This window comes from Hemiscyllium ocellatum, chromosome 23 (assembly GCF_020745735.1).
Source record: "Hemiscyllium ocellatum isolate sHemOce1 chromosome 23, sHemOce1.pat.X.cur, whole genome shotgun sequence".
Taxonomy (NCBI): Eukaryota; Metazoa; Chordata; class Chondrichthyes; order Orectolobiformes; family Hemiscylliidae; genus Hemiscyllium; species Hemiscyllium ocellatum.
This window is the reverse complement of record NC_083423.1, coordinates 55,611,414-55,635,029: the sequence shown is the minus strand read 5'-3', so window position 1 is coordinate 55,635,029 and position 23,616 is coordinate 55,611,414. Positions and strand designations below refer to the sequence as shown.

Below are 23,616 nucleotides of genomic sequence, written 5' to 3'. Positions count from 1 at the left end.
GAAACAACTCAGAAAAAGATAAAAGACAAAAGGAGCAGGACCAAGAGTGATTCGTCATTTTGTAGAAATGCTTTGAAATTTTAACAAAACATACATTAAATACTCACCAATGATGAAAAGGAGCAGCATAACAGGTATCAAAATCAGTATAGCAAAAATGGACTTGTTGCCGGTAGGTGACCTTAAATATGTCACATAATCACCAACTTTCACCTAATAAAAAAAACACAATTTTAACATATTTCGGATGTATTCTACCATATTCCACCAATTTAACCTGAGTTATGTAAACAGGTGAGAAGTCAGATGTGTCACTAAGAGGAAATATTTACAATTTGACCAGAGCAATTACTCTTCAATATTTATGATGAATGTTTTCTGACTAGATATGCCTTCTGGGGGGGGGGCAGAATAATGGAGGAGGCTTTCCCAGGGCTCAGAATGGAGCAAGGTTCATTTTGGAGCTCAATGTGGTGCAAGGTTTTGGCTTGGTGAGCAGACTGCCTGTCTGGGTTACTTTTAACTTTGGGGCCTCACTTATATCCTATTGGTCAGCTGCACATCTTCAGGATGGGTGAAGAAAGGTCGTCAGTTATTTGCCAATGGTTGAAGACAAAGAGATCCTGTGGCACAGTAGGTACGCCACTACCACTGAACCAAGTGCACCAGTTTCAAGTCCTCCTCCAGGACTTGATGACCAAGGACATTTGTAACATGGGCCAAATAGTGAGTTTCAGCTCATAAATCCTTCCAAAACATGCCAATGGCAGGCAGTAAGAGTGGGAGAGATTCCTCGGCAGGTTGGAAGCTCTTCCGTTCCGATCCATGGCTCTAGCCACAACATTGTTGTTTTTCTTTATTGGGGCATGCCTGACATTTGTTGCAGAGAATTGAGGAGCTAACACATAGGAAGGCAGATGCAGGAGAAGTGGATAAAAGGGGAACTTTTCAATAGGATCCGAATAATGAGAGTTTGGGAGAGAGCTATTGTAAACTGAGAAGAACAAAGAGACTTTCCAATGAAAGCCCATCGATTGCTGAAGGTAGCTATACTGGTATCTAAGGAAGCTTGCACTGGTGTGGAAGGGGGTCCAGAGGATGTTCACAAGAAGGATCTTGGGAATGAAGGGTTTGTCATATGAGAAACAGTTGAGGACTCTGGGTCTGTACTTGAAACCTACAGAATACAGATAGCCCTGGATTGGGTGGACATGGAGAAACTGTTTCTGCTAGTAAAAGAGACTAGGAACCAAGGGCACAGCTTCAGAGTGAAGGGACAACCCTTTTGAACTGAGATGAGTAGGAGTTTCTCCAGTCAGCAGGTAGTTAATATGAGGACCTTATTGCCACAGAAAGTTGTCGAGGCCAAGTTATTTAGGGATTCAAGTATATTGAAGACAGAGATAGATAACTTCTGAATTAGTAAGGGATCAAGGGGTTATGGGAAAAAGGCAGTAGAATTGGATTGAGAAATATATCAGGCATAATCAAATGGCAGAGCACATTCAATGGGCTGACTGGCCAAATTCTGCTCCTATATATTATGGTCTTCAGGTAGATAAAGTGATCAAGAGGAGATTGAACAGTTTATCAATTTCACTAACACATTCCATGCCGATCTGATGTTCACCTGGACCATCTCAAACACCTCCCTCCCTTTCCTGGACCTCCCCATCTCCATAAATGGTGACCAACTCAACATGGACATCTTCTACAAACCTACCAACTCCCACAGCTACCTGGACTACAACTCCTCCCACCCTTGTTCCTGTAAAAATGCTGTCCATTATTCCCAATTCCTCCACTTCCGCCGCATTTCCCCCAAGGAAGACCAATTACACCACAGAATACACCAGACGGGCTCCTTCTTCAAAGACTTCAATTTCCCCACCCACATGGTTACTGATGCCCTCCAGTGCATCTCATCCACTTCCCACACCTCTGTCCTCGAACCCTACCCCTCCAACCACAACAAGGACAGAATGGCCCGGTCCTCACCTTCCATCCCACCAACCTCCGGATACATCACATCATCCTTTGCCATTTCTGTCAACTACAAACGGACCTCAACTCCAGAGATATATTTCCCTCCCTCCACATCTGCTTTCCGTTTACACCATTCTCTCTGCGACTCTCTTGTCAGGTCCACGCCACCGACCAACCCACCCTCCCTTCCCAACACCTTCTGCTGCCACCACAGGAATTACAAAACCTGCGCCCACACCTCTCCCCTCACCTCCATCCAAGTCCCAAAGGGGCCTTCCACATCCATCAGCGTTTTACCTGCATTCCCACACACGTCATTTACTGTATCCGTTGCTCCTGATGCAGTCTCTTCTACACTGAGGAGTCAGGATGCCTACTTGCACAGTGCTTCAGAGAACATCTCCGGGACACACACCCCAACCAACCCCACCGCCCTGCGGCTGAACACTTCAACTCACCCTCCCACTCCACCAAAGATATGCAGATCCTGGGCTCCTCCATCGCCACTACCTCACCACCCAACACCTGGAGGAAGATCGCCTCATCTTCCACCTTGGGACCCTCCAACCACATGGGATCAATGTGGATTTCACCAGTTTCCTCATTTCCTCTCTCCCACCCTATCCCAGTTACAACCTTCCAGTTGGCACCACTCTCATGACCTGTCCTACCTGAACATCTTCCTTCCCACTTATCCGCTCTACCCTCCTCTTTGACCTATCACCTTCACCCCCACCTCCATCTACCTTTCCTCCAGTCCCACACTCTTCCCATTTATTTCTCAGATCCCTCGGCTCACAAGCCTCATTCCTGACAAAGAGCTTATGGTTGAAACGTTGACTTTCCTGCTCCTCAGATGCTGCCTGACCTGCTGTGCTTTTCCAGCACCACACTCTCGACTCTGATCTCCAGCATCTGCAGTCCTCACTTCCTCCCACGGTGTCTGTGTCAGCTCTCTAAAGAAAGAGCTATTCGATTTGTCCCATTCTCCTTCCCCAAAATCATGTAAATCTTCCCTTTTTGAGCATTTATCCAAACCCCTTTTGAAATTTACCATTGAATCTGCCTCCTCTAAATGTTCATGATATGGAGATGCCAATGTTGAACTGGGATGGACAAAGTCAGAAGTCACATGACACCAGGTTATAGTCCAACCTGGATTTATTTGAAATCACAAAGCTATCCCTTCGTTAGGTGGAGTACCTGTTGGACTATAACCTGGTGTCATATGACTTCTGACCAAATATCCAATTCACTGGATAACAACATCTCATCTTTCTTCTAGGGCTTTTGCTGATTGCCTTAAGTTTGTGAACCTCCTGCCAAATGTTAACAGTCTTTCACTAGAATTCTATCCTAGTCTTTCATCAATCTTGAACTGATCCATCAAATCTCCTCTTCACTGTATCTTCTTTAAGTAATTATTCTGAGCTCTTTCTAAGGCCCTGATTGTCTTTATAAAGGACTGTGGCCAGAATTGGACACAACACTCCCACTGAGGGCCAACCAGTGATTTGTGAAACAATCTGATCATACCCACCCCCTTGAACTTACTTCCAGTTTGGATATTGAAGAGTTGGACTCATTCAGTTCACATTTTATCTTGTCTTCTGTCACCTCTGTAATATTACATTGTGTTCGGCCTCCCTTGCTGCTCAGAACAGAAATTTTCAGTTCGCTTTTGTCAAGTTGCAAATTATCTTTCTTTTTCTGTAAAATAAATAAGACAGGAAGGCTAGAGAAAGCCTTAAGACAAATGAGACCTGAAGAAGGGCCAAATAAGTGAGGAAATTAAATAATTTTTACCACCACAGATATCAAAGATTTTTGGTCATCAGAAGTCATTGAGAAATTGTAGAACTCAGGGTCCTCTTGGTATGTCATATTGAACTCTTGCTGCTTTGTTCTTGACATAGTGAATAACATGGGATGCGTATCCAGGATTCCCCTGCCCTTCATAGATGGTGAGTTACAGACCCAGACCAAATTATGACGTGTACAGTTCTGTCCCACAAACAGAGAAGATTGATATAGGATAAGTAATGTAAAAGATTAACTTATGCATTTGCCATTAAAGTAAAAGTGAATCGGTTCCATTGCAACTAAATACAGTGAAGTCACTGTGAATCAAATCCAAGGGGTCCCCACAAAATTGTGCTCAACGAAGCTTTGAAGGGTCCCACAGGACACAATTTGCCAACAAATGTTGGCAGCACAAGCTGGAAGAACAGCACCTCATTTTCCACGTGGACACCCTGCAGCCTTCTGGACTCAATATCGAATTCAACAACTTCAGGGCTTGAGCTTGCCTATGTCCTTATCCCAACCCCCACACACCAGGCCGTGTTATCACATCATTTGCTATAACACACAACCCATTGTTAAACAATAACAGTCACCATTAATAGCCATTCACTCATCTTGCCTGATCATTATCTACTCCAGTGCCTCTCCAACTGTCCTTCTCTCTCTTTGGGCTCTATCTCCACCTATCATTTACTCCTTAGCTCCTCTATCACCCTATCTTCTGCATAAAAGCCAATATTTTCTGAGCTACTGTCACTTCTGAGGAAGAGTCACTGGATCCGAAATGTTAACTCTGATTACTCTCCACAGATGCTGCCAAACCTGTTGAGCTTTTCCAGCAATTTCTATTTTGGTTGCAAACAAATGTGCCTGTCTGGCATTCTGTTTTGGAATGGTCGACAAACTCAATGATAGAATCTCCCACTTTGCTACATCAACTTCACTTTCTCTCTGATAGGCAGAATTTTAAAATTTACACCTGCTCACAGGATTTAGGTTTCTCCACAGTGAGATTTCAGTGTCAAATGGGTTATTTTTCTGTCCAGGGTCCCAAAGCTCTTGTGTGGGCACTGCTGTGGTACAGTTGGTTGCTAAAGTCTTGTGGCAGGCTTAAACTAATCCAGAGTCAGTAATTCAGAAATTCCATTTATTGCAGACATCATAGAATCATAGAGATGCACAGCACCGAAACAGACTCTTTGATCCAACCTGTCCATGCCGACATCCCAAATTAATCTAATCCCATTTGCTAGCACTTGGCCATTATCTCTCTAAATTCATATACCGATCCAGATGCCTTTTAAATGTTGTGATCGTACCAGCCTTCACCTCTTGTCAATGTTGTTGAGGAGAATACTGAGATACACGCTATAAGACTAGATGGGATTGAGGTTCATAAGGAATGAACATAAGTGTTACCAATTTTAGAAAGTGTGAAAATAGATAAATCCCCTGGCCAGATAGGATTTATCCTAGGATTCTCTGGGAAGCTAGGAAGGAGATTGCAGAGCCTTTGGCTTTGATCTTTATGTCATCATTGTCTACAGGAATAGTGCCAGAAGACTGGAGGATAGCAAATGTTTTCCCCTTGTTCAAGGAGGGGAGTGGAGACAACCCTTGTAATTATAGACCAGTGAGCCTTACTTCAGTTGTTGGTAAAGTGTTGGAAAGGATTATAAGAGATAGGATTTATATTCATCTAGAGAGGAATAATTTGATTAGGTATCGTCAACACAGTTTTGTGAGGGGTAGGTTGTGCCTCACAAACCATATTGAGTTATTTGAGAAGGTGACCAAACAGGTGGACGAGGGTAAAGCTATTGATGTGATGCATTTGGATTTCAGTAAAGTGTTTGATAAGGTTCCCCACGGTAGGCTATTGCACAAAATACGGAGGCATGGGATTGAAAGCGATTTAGCAGTTTGGATCAAAGATTGGCTAGCTGTAAGAAGACAAAGGGTGGTGGTTGATTGGAAATGTTCATCCTGGAGTTCAGTTACTAATGGTATATGCAAGGATCTGTTTTGGGGCCACTCCTGTTTGTCATTTTCACTAGTGACCTGGATGACGGCATTGAAGGATGGATTACTAAATTTGTGGATGACATTAAGATCGGTAGAGTTGTAGATAATACTGAAGGATGTTGCAGGCTACGGAGGGACGTAGATAAGCTGCAGAGCTGGGCTGAGTGGTGGCAAATGGAGATTAATGCAAAAATGTGTGAGGTGATTCGCTTTGGAAGGAGTAACAAGAATAGAGAGTACTGGGCTAATGGTAAGATTCTTGATAGTGTGAATGACCAGAGAGATCTCAGGGTCCATGTGCATAGATCCCTGAAAGTTGCCACCCAGGTTGATAGGGTTGTTAAGAAGGTGTATAGTGTGTTAGTTTTTATTGGTAGAGGAGTTTAGTTTTGGAGCCACAAGATCATGCTACAGCTGTACAAAACTCTGATGCAGCCACACTTGAAGTATTGCAAACAGTTCTAGTTGTCACATTATAGGAAAGATGTGGAAGCTTTGGAAAGGGTGCAGAGGAGATTTACCAGGGTGTTGCCTGGTATGGAGGGAAGGTCTTATGAGGAAAGGCTGAGGGATTTGAAGTTGTTTTCATGAGAGAGACGAAGGTTGAGAGGTGACTTAATTGAGGCATACAAGATAATTAGAGGGTTAGATAGTGTGGATAGAGAGAGCTTGTTTCCTCGAATGGTGATGGCTAGCATGAGGGGAATAACTTTAAATTGAGGGATGATAGATATTAGACAGATGTCAGAGGTAGATTCTTTACTCAGAGAGTAGTAAGGGAGTGGAACGCACTGCCTGAAACAGTAGTAGACTTGCCAACTTTAAGGGTATCTACATGGTCATTGGATAAACATATGGATGATAATGGAATAGTGTAGACTAGATGGGCTTCAGACTAGTTTCACAGGTCGGTGCAACAGCGAGGGCCGAAGAGCCTGTACTACGCTGTGATGTTCTATGTTCTTCTTTGGCAGTTCATTCCATACAAGCACTGCACTGTGTGGAAAGGATCCCCCTTAGGTCTGTTTTAAATCTTTCCCCTCTCACCATAAATCCATGTATTCTAGCTTTGTATTATCTCACTCTGGCAAAAAAGACCTTGGCTATTCAGCCTATCCATGCCCCTCATTTTTGTATAAACCTCTGTAAGGTCACCCCCCTTCAGCCTCTGATGCTTCAGGGAAAATAGCCCCAACCTATTCAGTTACTCCCTTTAGCTCAAACACTCCACCCCTGGCAACATCATTCCACTGATTTTGTCATTTTGTCACCAGGAATGATTGACAGTCAGCAGAACTGAAGTTTCACGTTATCCAAATTTGACTCAATGTGATTTCACTGTACTTTATTTGTGATTAACTGAGGAAAGCTACAGTTACTGAAAATCAAATGAACTCACAACCAGATCCTTGGAGTTTCTTGTTAACGAAATCTGCATCCATTCAACCACGTCTAAGTTAACGCCACTTATTGTAATGGCTCGGCCTCCACTGGAAAAAGCAAATTTGGTGTGTCAATACAAAATAAATGTCAGCAGACAACATGGTTATTGGGGCCTTGAGCTGTTCTTGGTATGCTTTTATTCAAGGATGTTTTGGTGTAATACTCTATGAAAAGATGCTGTTTCAGAGTCTGAGGACTTTTCAACGTAACTCTTTCTAAACAGATTTTAGCTATGTACTGTCTGGCCATCATCATGTGATCATGACATTATAATTTACATAACTTCCAACGTACATGCTCAAAAATTAACCTTTTACGTTGCAGTCCCAGATCCTTCTGTGTAAGATCTGTAATTTGACATTGGGATCACCTTTCTTTTGATTTTTTTTCTCTCCTACAATGCAGGTAGAGACCATTTGACCCATTAAGTCTGTACCAACCTGTGAAAAGCATCCCAACCTGCCCCTGTTTACCATGACTATCCGCCTATGGGACAACTCTGCATGGCCAATCCACCTAACCCACATCTTTGGATTGTGGGGGAAACCAGAGTACCTGCGAGAACACAGACACGGGGAGAATATGCAAACTCCAAAGAGACAGTCATAGAGTCGACCGAGGGTGGAATTGAACCTGGGACCCTGGTGTTGTGAGGCAGCAGTGCTAACCACAGAACCACCATTTTGAATTTGATATTTTCAAAGAAATTGTGCAGACCTGATTTAAAATGAAGCTGTTGCATGTATATTGATGTATCCCAAAGTCATATGATTTGAGGTTGTATAGTTACTTATGGACTGATATGTATTTTTACTTTATCCATTCACATTTTTTTGAAAAATTTCTAATATGGCATTTAAATAATTGTATCATTTTGTTCATTCATGGGGTATGGGCCAGGGTTTCATGTTGATCCCTAATTCCACTTAAGAAAGTAGCCTTTCTGAATCAGTACAGGGTGCAGGGACACTTAGCGTCACTGGGAAGGGAGTTACAGGATTTTGACCCAGTGACACTGAAGGAAAGGTGATATATTTCCAAACCAGGACAGTGAGTGGCGTGGAGGTGAATTTGCAGGTGATGCTGCTATGGGACTTTGGGCATTTGTGGCATGGTTTACAAAAATGTGAGCAGTCAGACGTTTATAAGTGACGGTTTATTAAGAAGCAGCAGTTTAAAAAAGTATACAACAGCAACAATTGAGGATGATTCACTAATATTACAGCCTGATGTTTGCACAAAATGTGTCATCCTCATTAAAGTTATGAAGGCAGCATCTTGCTCTTTAGCTGAAGTCACAGAATCATAGAGATCTATAGCACAGATAAAGGCCCCTTGGCCCATCACCAATTATTCTGAATCTCATTTTCCAGCACTTGATTGATAATCTTGTATCCCTTGGCATCACAAGTGTGCATCTAAATACTTCCTGAATGTTGAGGGTTTTTGCCTGTACAAACTTTACAGGCAGTGAGCTCCAGATTCCTGCCACCCTCTGGGTGAGACTATTTTTTCTCACATTCTGTTTAAACCTTGCTTTAAAGCTATGCCCCTAGTCACTGATCCCTCCATCAAGGGGAAAAGTTTCTTCCTGTCTTCCTATCTATACCCCTCATAATTATTTACATCTCAATCATGTTTCCTCTTAATCACTTCTGCTCTAAAGGAAACAACCCCAGTCTGTCCATCCTCTCTTCAAAACTGAAACTCTAGCCAAGGCAATATCATGGCAAATCTCCTCTCCAGTGCTATCACATCCCTCCTATAATGTGAATTCCAGAACTGCACACAATACTGCAGCTGTGACCTAACTAATGTATTATGCAATTCCAAAAGCATTCTCTACTCTTAACACTTATGCCTAAATAATAAAGGCAAATATAGCATATACTTTCTTAACCACTTTATCCAGCTGTCCTGATACTTTAAGGGACGGCTGTACATGCACACCAAGGTTCCTCTGATCCTTGGTACCTCTCAGAGTCCTACCTTCCAGCAAATATTCCCTTGCCTTGTTTGTCCTGTCCAAGTGCATCTCCTCACATTTATCTGGATTGAATTCTATTTGCTGCTGATCAGTCCATCTGACCAGCACATCCATGTCTTCTTGTAGGCGGAAGTGGGTACTGCAGATGCTAGAGATTAGAGTCAATGTTAGAGTGTTGCTGGAAAAGGACAGCAGGTCAGGCAGCATCCGAGGAGCAGGAAAATCGACATTTCTAGCAAAAGCTCTTCATCAGGATTCCTGATGTGCTTTTGCAGCACCACTCATATCTTTTTGTAGCCTAAGGCTATCCTGCTCACTACTCACCGACCCTCCAAACTTTGATAATCCCTCCTATATTCAAGTCTAAATCATTTATAGAAACCACAAACAGCAAGGGTGCCAAGACTAACCCCTGTGAGACGCCACTGAACCTCCAGTCAGAAAAATATCCCGCAACCATCACGCTCTGCTTCTTGCCCATCAGCCAATTGTGGATCCAATTAAACAAATTTCCTTGGATCACATGGCCTCCTACCTTTGCTCTCAGTCTTCCATGTAGCACCTTATCAAAGCCTTGCTGAAGTCCAAAGAAACTACATCAAATGGATTTTCCTCGTGTACACACATGTTCATCTCTTTGAAAAGTTCAAACTGGTCAGACATGACCTCCCTTAACAAAACCATGCTAACTGTTCTTGCCTCTCCAAATGCAGATGAATTCAGTTCCTTAGAATTACTTCCAATGGTTTATCCATTACCGGGCCTGTAGTTTCCCGGTTTGTCCCTTGCTCGTTTCTTGAATAATGGTATCATATTGGCTGTCCACCAGTCCTCTGTCATCTCTCCTTAGGTAGACAGGAATTGAACATTTTTGCAAGCGCCCATGCTATTTCCTGCCTTGCCTCACTCAACAACCTGGTATACATTTCACCTGGCCCTGGAGATGTAACTTCTGCCGACCCACTCAAAAGCTCCTCATGGTTGCTGTAGATTTCTCGAGTAACAGACCACCTCTCTGCTTTCCATACCCATTCCATCCTTCTCACTACTGAACACCAACACAAAATATTCATTTTAGAACCCTATCCATGTTCTCTGGCCTCCCTTTTGAGATAGCAGTCACAACTGCCTGGCATTTGCAGACTTGTTGCGCTTGAGACTGTTTGATTCTAGTTAAGCATGGGGAGATGGCTGTTCCATGTTCTAAAACAAAAACAGAAATTGCAGGTGAAACTTAGCAGGTCTGGCCACATCTGTAGGAAGAAAACAAAGTTAATGTCCCGAGTCCAATGATTCTTCATTGGAACAGTTAGCAGTGAAAAAATGTGGTATTTATGCTGAAGACAGAGTTTGTCGGGTGGAGGAGGTGGGGGGAGGTGGGGAAAGTGGAGATGGAGCCGAGAGAGAGAGAAAAATATGAAAGGGGTGGGTAAACAAGGAGACTGTGGACAGCAGGCCTGGACAGAGGAAAACCCGAATAAGTGATAACAAGAACTAAGAGGAGGAGCGAATGGGAGAGCAATACTGAAAGCAACCTATATAATGTGATAATAGGTCGAAGAGTAGGTGAAATGGCTAGTCCGTGCTGAAGGCAATTTATAACAGGACTGGGTGTGGGGATGAGTAAAAAACATGAAAGGATGGAATTAGGCTCAAATGATGAGTCCTAGAGGATGGAGGGTGGAAAATGAGATGTTGCTTTTCCAGCTTGTATTGGCTCACTAGAGCACCGCAACAGGCCTGCGTCAGGGATATTGGCCAGGGAACACGGTGGTGTGTTGAAATGGCACACTGAACTGGAAGCTCAGGGTCATTTTTGCAATCAGGATATGCGCAGCGGTCACCCAGTATACATTTTGTCTCCCCAGTGTAGAGGACAGCACATTGTGAGCAGCGAATGCAGTACACTAGAATGAGTGAAGGGCAGGTAAATCGCAACTTCACCCGGAAGGTGAGTATGGGGCCTTGGATAGTGAGGAGGGAGGAGGTAAATGGGCAGGTGTTTGCATGGGAGAATGCCATGGGAGTTGAGGAGATGTAAGGAGTAAAGGAGGAGTGGACCAAGACTTCCTGAAGGGAATGGTCCCTGCAGAATGTTGAAAAAGGAGGGAAGGGAAATATGTGTCTGGTCATGATATTCTGCTAGCGGTGACAGAAATGACAATCCTTTGGATGTAGAGGCTGTTGGGATGCTAAGTAAGGACCAAGTGAACTCTATCATTGTTATGGGAGGGAAGGGAAGGGGTGAGACCAAAGTGCGGGTGATGGGTCAAACATGGCTAAGGGCCCTGTCAACTACACTGGTAGAGAATTCACAGCTGTGAAAAACAAATGGACATTTCTGAGGGCCCCTGTGGATTGTGGCATTATCAGAAGAAATGTACTATAGATGAAGAAATGGTGAGACTGGGATGGAGTCCTTCCAGGAAGCAGGATGTGAGGGATGTGTAATCAGGGTAACTATGGAGTACGTGGGTTTGTAGTGGATATTGGTGGCCAGCCTTTCCCCAGAAATGGAAACAGAAATGTTGGGAAGGGGAACGGAAGGGAGTAGTTGGAGATGGACCAAGTGAAGCTGAGGGCAGGATGGAAATTGGAAGTAAAATCTATAAATTCTTCCAGTTCAGAACGAGAGAGGGTAGCAGCACCCATGATGCCATCATTGTACTGGAGAAAGCATTGTGGGAAGGACTTGTGTAGGACTGGAACAAGGAATACTCCATGTACTCTACAGAGATTGGTTACATGGCCACAACTTTGACCTGAAGCAGGTTTACTGTTTGTTTACCAGACAAGTTACTGAAATGTTAATTGAATTTCAAGATCCGAACGGTTTGGAATTTGGTGCAGAACTCTGGTAAAGATGTAAGGTTCAAATACAAATACAGGTTCAAATAGCCTGGAATAAGATTTGGAACAATCTAAACATACAATTCCTCATCCTCCCACCCCCACCAGGAAACCTACCTGATCCAGGAAACTGATGGGTGCATCGTTGAAATGGAGACGTGTCTGACATAGTGCAGTACAGCAGATCTGTTCGCCATACAGCGTTTCTCAGAATCATACAACAAACACAGTATTTTTTTACCACGGGATGACTCTGGTAATGTGCATTTTATTGAGGTGTTAGTCATAATAGTGCAGCTGCTCGATCTGGGTGAGAAAATACATTGTAGAACAATAATCATTAATAGTCACTGTTAAAACCTAATATTTTTGTGATTGTTTTTATGATCAAGTATCTCTGCAATACGAGAAAAATTCCTTCAACAGATTAAGTACATCATGGTTAGAGTCAGAACGACTGTTACTCTACGTTATAAACACTCTTCCTCTATAAACAAAGCTAATGTGGATTGCGAGTGCTTCACTTATCATTAGTCCAACAATTGAAGCCATGTCTTTCAGGAGTAAAATAAGTTGGTGAAAATGGCAAAATCTGCCCGCTGTCAGCATGACATACATTGTGGTCATGTTCATTGGAATAATAGAATCCCTCCAGTGTGGAAGCAGGCCATTCAGCCAATCAAGTCCACACCGACTCTCTGAAGGGCATCCCACCCAGACCTACCCCTCCTTGTAACCCTGCATTTCCCACTGCCAACTCAGCTAGCCTGCACATTCCTGGACATCGGGCAACTTTGCATGGCCAATCCACCTAATGTGCACATCTTTGGAATGTGGGAGGAAACTGGAGGGCCCAGCAGAAACCCACACAGACATATGGAGAATGTGCAAACTCCACATAGACTGTCAACCAATGCTGGAATCCAATCTGGGTCCCTGGTGCAATATGGCTGCAGCTATAACCACTGAACCCCTGAATCATCTGCAATACCTTGAGTAGATTCTCTGCCACCAATCCTTCTTATTGGCATTCTTCTAATTTATTGGCAGCAAAAGGGGATGGATATCTGCACTTAATTTTCAGCAAAAGTATGTATAATAATGAATAGAATAGGTTTATTACAGAGTACGTAATAGTTAATTACATTATACACGAGTTACATAATAGTCTCTTGTGAGACTTCAGACTGGACTTCAGACTCAGTACACATTACTGTTAACTACATTGAGCTTAGAGCACTGGCAACTGATCCTGCAACACTAATTAACATCAACACACACATTAGCTCCTCCCAAGATCATTCCTTTATAAACTGATGGGTGGGGTTTACAATGAATGTCAATTAATCCTTTCGGGTTCTAATTGTCTTAAACAGTTGAAGTTTGGAACTTTCTTCATCAAAAGGCTGTTATTACTCAATCAAGTGTTAATGTTATATCTGGTATTGATATGATTTTTGAAAGCAATATAAGACAAAGGTCAGTGTAAGTCACAGATGACCTCATTGGTGGGTCGACATCTTGCCCAATTTCATTTCTTTCATGTCATTGCACTAAGTCAAAGAATTATCAAAACAGATCTAATTATTCTTCTTACTTTGTTCCAATCTTGTACTTACTTGGCTGTAATGTCATCATTTATTCCATTAATGTGAATCTTAGCACTCGCTCCAACATCTAGACCAGTCCCAGTGATGGTGACCTTGGTTCCCCCAGAAATATATACACGGTTCGGTGTCACAGCCGTAACAACTGGTTCCTGATTAAAAAACAGGTTTAGTAATCATGATCGCTTAGAAAAGGAAACCACTATAGCACCTTTCATGACCTCAGGATGTCCCAAAATACTTTTCAGCTACCTAAGTACTTGTGAAATGCAGTTGGTCTTATAATGTAGGGTACAAGAGGAAATCAATTGGCGTCTACAAAAGACAGTGTGAAAAATGATGAAATAATCAATTTTTCAGTGATGTTGGCCAAAGAATAAATGTTGGATAGGATCCCGGGGAGAATTGAATTGTTCCTCACGTTGTACTACAGGACTTTTGTACCCTCCTGAAAAGTTTCAGTACAGTGTGTGATCTGACTGATAGCACAAACGGCAGTGTATCACTCCCTCACTGCTGTGTCAACCTTGATTATTTGTTTGTGCCTTTGGCATTGGCCTTGAACCCATAAATCATCTGGTTCAGCCAGGGACAGGTGTGCTATTAGCTGAACCACAGCAAGTATTTGACTGGGAGAAAGTGAGGACTGCAGATGCTGAAGGTCAGAGTCAAAACGTGTGTTGCTGGAAAAGCACAGCTGGTTGGGCAGCATCCAAGGAACAGGAGAGTTGATGTTTTGAGCATAAAGTCTTCATCAGGAATGTGGGCTGTATTTGACACCATAATGTCAAAACTTTTACAAGCTCATCGATTAACTGCAAATAAGTAATCAAATGTACTTCTAGCACATTCAAATGGCTATTAGAACAAGGCCTAAAACTTTATAAGAGCTATATAAGATATACAACATGGGAATTTTGCAGGCATCTCCAAATGTTTATAGTCCAATTGAATTTTCTCTTATTCCTTCTGCCTAATAGAAACAGAAAATAGGAATGAGAGTAGGCCATTCGGCCCTTCAAGCCCGCTCCATTATTCAATACGATCATTGCTGATCATCAAATTCAGTTGCCTATTTCCATTTTCTCCACACACGCTTTGATCCCTATAGCCATAAGAACTATATCTAACTTCTTTTTGAAAACCTTAAATGTTTTGACCTCAACCACTTTCTGAGGCAGAGAATTCCACAGGCTCTAGGTGGAGAAATTTCCCCTCATCTCAGTCCTAAATGGCCTACCCCATATTCTGAGACTGGGACCCCTGGTTCTGGATTCCTTGGTCATCAGGAACATCCTTCTTGTGTTTACCCTGTCTAATCCTGTTAGAATTTTGTACGCTTCCATGAGAAGTCCCTGCTCATTCTTAGAAATGCCAGAGAATATGATCCAACCTCTCAGTCCTGCCATCCCAGGAATCATTCTAGTAAACCTTTGTTGCATTCTCCCATCGTCTGAACATCCTTCCTCAGGTAAGGAGACCAGAGCCACAAACAACCCACTCCAGGTGTGGTCCCACCAAAGCCATGTACAATTAGAGGGAGACATTACTGTTTCTATACTCAAATCCACTGACTGTGAAGGCCAACATACCATTTGCTTTCTTTGCAGCATGTTAATTATTATGATGCTGTCACTTTAAAAAGGTTATTTTGTCCCTGGTTTATTGAAGAGAGATTGTAAAAGCAGAGCTGCTGAAGAGTCTAAGTTTTAAGAGGCCTTTGGATTTTCTTAAAACAGTTTAACAATGGAAGGGAAATGGCCAGATCACACAGTTCAGGCTTTCGAGATTTTTTTTAGCTATAGCAGGCACAGGATGAGAGACTTCCAAAGAGTTCATGGAATCATAGGATCATAGAACCTTATGGTGTGGAAACAGGCCATGAGGCCCAAGAAGTTCACACTGACCCTTGAGGAGTAACCCACCCATACCCTTTCCTTTAGCCTATTGCTCAAGTACAGGAGCAGTGATGTCTCACTGCAATTGTACAGGGCCTTGGTGAGACCACACCTGGAGAGTTGTGTGTGGCTCTGGCCTCCTTTCTGAGGAAGGATGTTCAGGCGATGGAAGAAGTGCAGCGAAGGTTTACCAGACTGATTCCTGGGATGGCAGGACTGAGAGGCTGGATCTGTTAGGATAATACTCTCTGGAATTTAAAAGAATGAGCGGGGATATCTCATAGAAGCCTACAAAATTCTAACAGGATGAGAGTTGCAAGCTTCAGTAAAGGAATCCTCTAACTTTCTCTGAAATCTCTCTCTGGATGTTGTTCCCTCCTGCCTGTAAGAATCTGTTTTTGAATTTACCTTTTTGCCAAGGGGTGTGTTTATGGAATGTTGCTGTATTGGAACAGTTAATTAGTAATAATTACGACATAAGGTCAGTTAAGATTTCCAATAATTAAGTGATTTAAATTCTGCTTTCCTTTGCTTGTGTTTTAACTGTAGTGTTTAAGTAAATTGTGTTTTACTTAAAGCTAAGTGGTTTGACCAGTTGCATCCAACCTGGAACACCCACTTCACATCTGCCTTTAAAATAAGAAAATGTTAGGGTCTAGACTACTTTCCTAAAATATTTTGAGGGGGGTTCTGGCCTGGTTCATAACATAATGTATAAATATCACAAACAGTTTCTGGAGGCAAACCAGTGAACATATATTGACTATTTATATCAGTTGGACTTTACCAAAGATGTGAAGGGCAAATTTTTTTATACGGAAACTTGTAGGTTTTTGGAACACACTACCAAGGGTGGTGGAGGAGGCAGATATGACGGGGCATTTAAAAGGCTTTTAGATAAGCACATGAATATGCAAGGAATGCAGTGATATGGACCAAGGGCAGGCTGACGGGATCAGTTTAATTTGGTGTCGTGTTCGACACAGCATCATGAGCCAAAGGACCTGTTCTTGTGCTGTCCAGTTCTACGTTCTAAAACCTTCTTCTCTCAAGTCCAGTCCCACGTAACCTGACAGTATCTGACATGACCAATGAGGTGACTTTGCTATTAATCACATAGACTAAAGTCAGCACACCTTTCTATTTTCCCCACAAGGTCTTCCTGCGAAAGCATCAAAGTTATTTGCCTCAATAAATATTCATGGTGGTGAGTTCCACATTTTCTGAGTAAAGTACTTTCTCCCATTTCCCTTTGAGATTTATCAGTAAACGTCTTCTATTTATAGCATTTATTTTTGGAGTCTCCCATAAATGGAAGCATTCCAACCACATCTACCTTTCTAACACATTAATAATTTTCAAAACCCTCAATCATGCTTGTTGTTGTGTAACTGAAGATGATGGAAGAAAGGGGGCAATTGTCAAAGAAGTGCATCCAGAGGCCATTCGTTGAAGGTGGTAGGGGAGGTTGAGAAAGTGGCTAAAGTACTACATGGGATTTTGGGCTTAATAAACATAGGCAATAATAGACAATAGACAATAGGTGCAGGAGTAGGCCATTCTGCCCTTCGAGCCTGCACCATCATTCAACATGATCATGGCTGATCATCCTTAATCAGTATCCTGTTCCTGCCTTATCTCCATAACCCTTGATTCCACTATCCTTGAGAGCTTTATCCAACTCTTTCTTAAATGAATCCAGAGACTGGGCCTCCACTGCCCTCTGGGGCAGAGCATTCCACACAGCCACCACTCTCTGGGTGAAGAAGTTTCTCCTCATCTCTGTCCTAAATGGTCTACCCCGTATTTTTAAGCTGTGTCCTCTGGTTCGGCACTCACCCATCAGCAGAAACATGTTTCCTGCCTCCGGAGTGTCCAATCCTTTAATAATCTTATATGTCTCAATCAGATCCCCTCTCAGTCTTCTAAACTCAAGGGTATACAAGCCCAGTTGCACCAGTCTTTCAGTGTAAGGTAGTCCCGCCATTCCAGGAATTGACCTTGTGAACCTACGCTGCACTCCCTAATTGCCAGAATGTCTTTCCTCAAATTTGGAGACCAGAACTGCACACAATACTCTAGGTGCGGTCTCATCAGGGCCCCACACAGCTGCAGAAGCACCTCTTTGCTTCTATACTCAATCCCTCCTGTTATGAAGGCCAGCATGCTATTAGCCTTCTTCACTACCTGATGTACCTGTATGCTGGCCTTCATTGACTGGTGTACAAGAACACCCAGATCTCTTTGTACTGCCCCTTTACCTAAATTGATTCCATTTAGGTAGTAATCTGCCTTCCTGTTCTTGCCACCAAAGTGGATAACTATACATTTATCCACATTAAACTGGATCTGTCATGCATCTGTCCACTCACCTAACCTGTCCAGATCACCCTGTAATCTCCTAACGTCCTCCTCACTTTTCACCCTACCACCCAGCTTTGCTAATGTTATTACTAATACCATCTTCTATATCATTAACATATATTGTAAAAAGCTGCGGTCCCAGCACTGATCCCTGCAGTACCCCACTGGTCACTGCCTGCCATTCCGAAATGGAGCCGTTTATCACTACTCTTTGTTTCCTATCAGCCAACCGACTTTCAATCCAAGTTAGTGCTTTGCCTGCAATACCTAATTTTGCCCTAATTTTGCTCACTAACCTCTTATGTGGGACTTTATCAAAAGCTTTCTGAAAGTCCAGGTACACTACATCTACTGGATCTCCCTCGTCCATCTTCAGAGTTACATCCTCAAAAAATTCCAGAAGATTAGTCAAGCATGATTTCCCCTTCATATATCCATGCTGACTCTGTCCTATCCTGTTACTACCATCCAGAAGTGTCGTAATTTCATACTTTATAATAGACTCCAGCATCTTTCCCACCACTGAGGTCAGACTAACTGGTCTATAATTCCCTGCTTTCTCTCCCCCACCTTTCTTAAAAAGTGGTATAACATTAGCCACCCTCCAATCCACAGGAACTGATCCTGAATCTATTGAACTCTGGAAAATAATCACCAACGCATCCACGATTTCTCGAGCCACCTCCTTCAGTACCCTGGGATGTAGACCATCAGGCATAGATAATAAAAGCAAAACCGTTATAAAACATTGATTCAACTCCAGTTGGGGTACTGTATACAATTCTGGTCACTGCAATTTCGGAAAGGTGTGAAGGATACTGAGACAAGACGAATCAAACAGGAAAAGAAAGAGAAAGCTCCCTGGGACGAGGAACCTGAGTAATGGGTATATTGGAAAAGCTGGGCAAGTTCTCCTTAAAGTAGGAAAAAGTTAAGAGGAAATCTGATCAAAGTTTTCAAATCATGAAGGCTCCACACGGAGTAGAGAGAGAAAAACTGTTCCCATTGGCAGAATGGTTGAAGACAAGAGGACAGACATTTAGGCTGATTGGGACATGAGGAGAAAACTGTTTCATACAATGATGGTTTGGATTTGGAATGCACTGCCTTGAAAAGTGGTTGAGGCAGATTAAACTCTAAAGGGAACTGGATAAAGGCTGAAAAGAAAAAAAAAATGGCAGGGCTCTGGTGCAAGGGTAGAGGGGCAGGAAGTGCTGTTTTGCTCTTGCAAGGAGCCATGATGGCCTTGAGAGGTTGAATGGCTCCCTCTGTGCTGCACCAATCTATAATTCTATGAACTCTCCAGAAGCTCTGTGTTTCTCCATTTCTGACCCCTTGACAATTTCTGATGTTAATTGTTCCAGCCAGCTCACTGAGCTCCAAAGCTCTTGAATCCTCTCCATTTCCTGTATTTTGGACAGGAACTGAGAGGCAATCTGTTTGTTGGATTTAATCATTGAAATCTTTGTGCAGGTACTTTCATGGTGGCACTACCCAGCTGCATTCTTATGCATAGAGACTGCTTGCAATCTGAGAGTATTTAGTGCAAGGCTAGAGAGTAAGATGCAGTCACACAAGGGAGGCATAGTGGTAATGTCATTGGATCAGCAATCCAGTGGTCTGGACTAATATTTTGGGGACATGGATTTGAATCTTACCATGGCAGTTGGTGAAATTTGAATTCAGTTTAAAAGCTGCAGAATTAAAAGCTAATCTAACTGCTGCAAAAATCCACCTGATTCACTAATGACTTTTAGGGAAGTAAATTAGATTAGTTTAGAGTCCCTACAGTGTGGAAACAGGCCCTTCGGCGCAACAAGTCCACACCGACCCGCCGAAGAGTAACCCACCCAGACCCATTTCCCTCTGACTAATGCACCTAACACTATGGGCAATTTAGCACGGCCAATTCACCTGACCTGCACATCTTTGGATTGTGGGAGGAAACCGGAGCACCCGGAGGAAACCCACACAGACACGGGGAGAATGTGCAAACTCCACACAGACAGTCGCCCGAGGCTGGAATTGAACTTGGGACCCTGGTGCTGTGAGGCAGCAGTGCTAACCACTGTGCCCCAAATCTATCATCCCTAGCTGGTCTGATGTACATGTGACTCCAAGCCCACATGAATGCTGTTGATGATTAATTGCCTCTGAAAGCCACTCAGTTAGAAATGAGCAAAAATGCTAAACTCGACAGTGATACCCACATCCAAGAAATGAAACATAATTCTGAGGAAGGAAGTGTAAAGATGTGGGAGATACTCTCTTTACTCCAGGTTATTCACTTCTTAACAGAATACCTGTTTTGGTGAATTGATCACCAGACTCCAACCATGAATCTAGCTGACCCAGGGCTGGAAAAACCATTAAAGATGGAGAGGAGATGGAATGGTCAGTCATGCACATATCGTAGGACCTGGGACTGAGGCAAGTTAAATTCCTAGAAATTATTCATTCACATTCATAATCACAAACAACACACAATCAAAGCTTTATTTAGATTATTCAAACACAAACCATAGTTGGCTTGGAGTATTCCTTACCGTACAACTCCTTTCTGGTGAACAAAAGACACAGCCTGGCTTCCGGACATCGCAACTATAAACTGTTAAAACAAAACCTTATTAGAATTGGATTGTAAACTCCGGAGCAGCAAGGATGCTTATTTGTCAGTAACATGGTCATTTTCCACAATAAACTGGAGGGGAGTAGCTCCAACAACACTCAAGACGCTTGACACCATCCAGATCAAAGCAGCCCTATGACATAATTTTACGGCACTCCCCACTCTCATGCCAATCCATTCCCAGTCTTTTGTGTCTGTAAAAGGAGCCAATCATAATGGATATCTGGAATTTATAGGCAAGGTTTAACCTCTTCACTATGTTTCGGATTGAATGTCTGTTAAGAGACTGAGGCTGAATCTCATTTCTATTGTAAAATTCTAAAGAATCGATTACCTGTGATATTGTTCGGATTATCAATAATGTAACTGGAATTTCTACTGTACACAACATTCACAGGAATGAGCCGTCTTTCATTCACAAACTGCAAAGTATAAACAATGTTCAATTTAGCTAATGATCACAGATCATCACATGCATTTTCATTAAATTAACATTTAAAAAAATCAAACACTGACAAAGGACTGTGTTTAAAGGTTACCCATGAGGGGAGAAGGAACTACCTAAAACAGGGCACCATGACATTGACCTTGTGTCTATGCAAGCCTGTATCCCACTATTTTTTTACTTGCACCTAGGAAGGTGTCAGGAGGATTACTGACTTGGTGGAGACAATAGTACAGTCCCAAACAGACTCCAAATGGTTACCCATACTAACACCAACACTGGCAAGTGAAACCTCTCACTCTTAACACTGCAAATTAATTGATGGAAGTTAAAAGTTGAATCATGAATCAGGTTTATACTTTACTGAACACAGTCTAAAGGTGAAAGACCAAGGAATTACAGACTGAGAAAACACAATCAACTATTTAACCATTACACTAACCTGAGGCCTGATACACTGGATGACAGATCCATTGATCCATTTGGCCTTCTGTAACTTCCCATCAAACAAACAACTCAGGTTCAGGTCCTGCAAAACAGTGTAACATGAAGCTTCCTCAAAGAATTATAAATTAAGATTTAACTCTTTATTCCATTATTAATAAAGCTGCAGCAGAAGATTTAGAAAATGATGATCCAACCAGGAAGACTCAACACCATTTTATGCACGGGAAATCCTGTTTGATAAATGTATTCAAATTCTTCGAGGACGTAACAACCAAAGTTGGGAAAGGCATTTGACAAGTTGCCATGTAACAGGTTACTTGTCAAAAGCTCATAATGCTGAAGCCATAGATTAGCATCAATAACCAACTGATAGGAAACACAGGGTGGAATTTAATGGAATTTGGAAGCAATAGGCATTTAGTCAGATGCAGGATGTAAAATTTGCCACCTTTCTTACCTCTATTTCAACTAAGTCTGAGACAGGATGGTACATGGGCACCTTCTTGCCTGGGCATTAATTGAGTATTGCAACCTCACTACTGATGAAATTTAACCAGCGGTGGACAAGAGACTTGTCATGCATGAAGCCTAAAATTCAAAGCCCTGTCAGGTTGGCTCATGGGCTGTCAGGGGCAGGGGTCCTTCATTCAAAGGTCATTTACGGAAGGTCAACATTTTTGGAAGAGAGTGGAGTTTACTTAAAACCTGCCCTTTCTCATGGACAGTCTGACTGTCCACTCCTAGCCAGTGCTCCCTTCCCTCCTCATTCACCTAAGGCCTGGACCACTGATTGATCCTACACTTGCGATCGTTTCACTACTGGCAGCTTCCATCACATGTGGAGGCAGAGGAGACACAGGGCACATGCCAGTTCTCGAGCCAGTGTGCAAGAAATTGGTGTCCACATTAAATTCTGCCCAAAAGCGATGGATGTCTCATTTTCACGTTGTCAAACTGTAACCAACGGAATGTCACAGGGATGGACTAGTGCCAGGGTCTCCACCTGTACCATTCTATGTGAATGGCTTGAATGAAGGGGAGTCATGGATTGTAGCAATATTTACTGGTGATACAAAGATGTCCAGGAAAGCAAGTTGTGAGGAGGAATCAACAAAAGGGATGTCAATAGGATCAGTGTTGGACAAAAAAAAATGTTCAGACTGTACAGAATGTGGAAAAACAGAAATTAACAGTGCAGATTTTTAATCTACACCATTCGTACTAATTATGCATTTAAAATGCCCATTGTAACCAAGAACTGACCGATCTTTAATATCAGGGGATTCCCAGTTGCTTGGCCTGGTGGAAGTGGTGTGCACTGACCCTACATCCAGCTACCCAGCAGTGGTAATATGCTGAGAGCAGCCTTCATTGATTTAGAGTGAGCCCTCTTCCTCCATCAGTTGTGGGAGACCAAGCCCACAGGATTGCCATTAAACCAACCGGCACTTCGAGAATCCCAGCAGTAGGAGGAGGAAGTGAAAGCTGCAGATGCTGAAGATCAGAGTCGAAAAGTGTGGCGCTGGAACAGTACAACAAGCAGCATCCGAGGGGCAGGAGAGTCAATGTTTCAAATCTCAGCAGCACCAGACCAAGTGAAGAAATACCACGATGTCTGGGACGTTAGACAACTCTCCTGGAGCAACCAGTGAGGATGAAGGCTGCTACGTGGCCAGGTTTGAGAGTGCGGAGGGCATGGCGGCTGGGGATTGCTTAAATTGGGGTTGAACATAGGAGGGTGGGTGCAGTGAACCTTGAAGGAGGCAACAGCCTGCCCTCTCTCCACCTCCCCTTGCCCCATGTAAATTGGCAGCAGAGGAATTCGTTGGTCACTTAAAAGCCTCATAGGTCCAAGATAGGCAGGCTGCCTGGCACTTTTCCCACCCTCAGTAACCTCAGACAGGTCAGAGGTGATTGTAAAGGCAGCTATAAATTGGATTTTATCTTATGAACTAAGCTACCCCCACTATAGACATGCTGGATGTGCTGGGGAAGGTTGGGGTATAAAATCTAAGATTCTTAGGGGATTTGACAGGTAGATGCAGAAAAGTTGATCCCCCTTGGAGGAGAGTCTAGGACCAGAGGGCATCATCTGAGAATAAGGGGTCACCGATTTAAGACAGAGATGA

General features: G+C 42.9%; 1 protein-coding gene across 3 annotated transcripts in view; it reads right to left on the bottom strand.

Annotated features, from left to right (window-relative positions):
- The window catches only part of plxnc1 (plexin C1), a 176,250-nt gene that overhangs the window by 46,488 nt on the left and 106,146 nt on the right, over positions 1-23,616 (bottom strand). For all 3 annotated transcript variants that reach the window (XM_060843030.1, XM_060843029.1, XM_060843028.1), the window contains exons 10-18: positions 21,483-21,569; positions 20,930-21,017; positions 20,513-20,574; positions 13,717-13,856; positions 12,215-12,403; positions 7,217-7,307; positions 3,793-3,990; positions 3,541-3,696; positions 108-213 (exon numbers count right to left, since the gene is read on the bottom strand). In XM_060843030.1, coding sequence (XP_060699013.1) covers positions 108-213; positions 3,541-3,696; positions 3,793-3,990; positions 7,217-7,307; positions 12,215-12,403; positions 13,717-13,856; positions 20,513-20,574; positions 20,930-21,017; positions 21,483-21,569 — 1,117 coding nt within the window. The remainder of the gene's footprint in view (positions 1-107; positions 214-3,540; positions 3,697-3,792; positions 3,991-7,216; positions 7,308-12,214; positions 12,404-13,716; positions 13,857-20,512; positions 20,575-20,929; positions 21,018-21,482; positions 21,570-23,616) is intronic.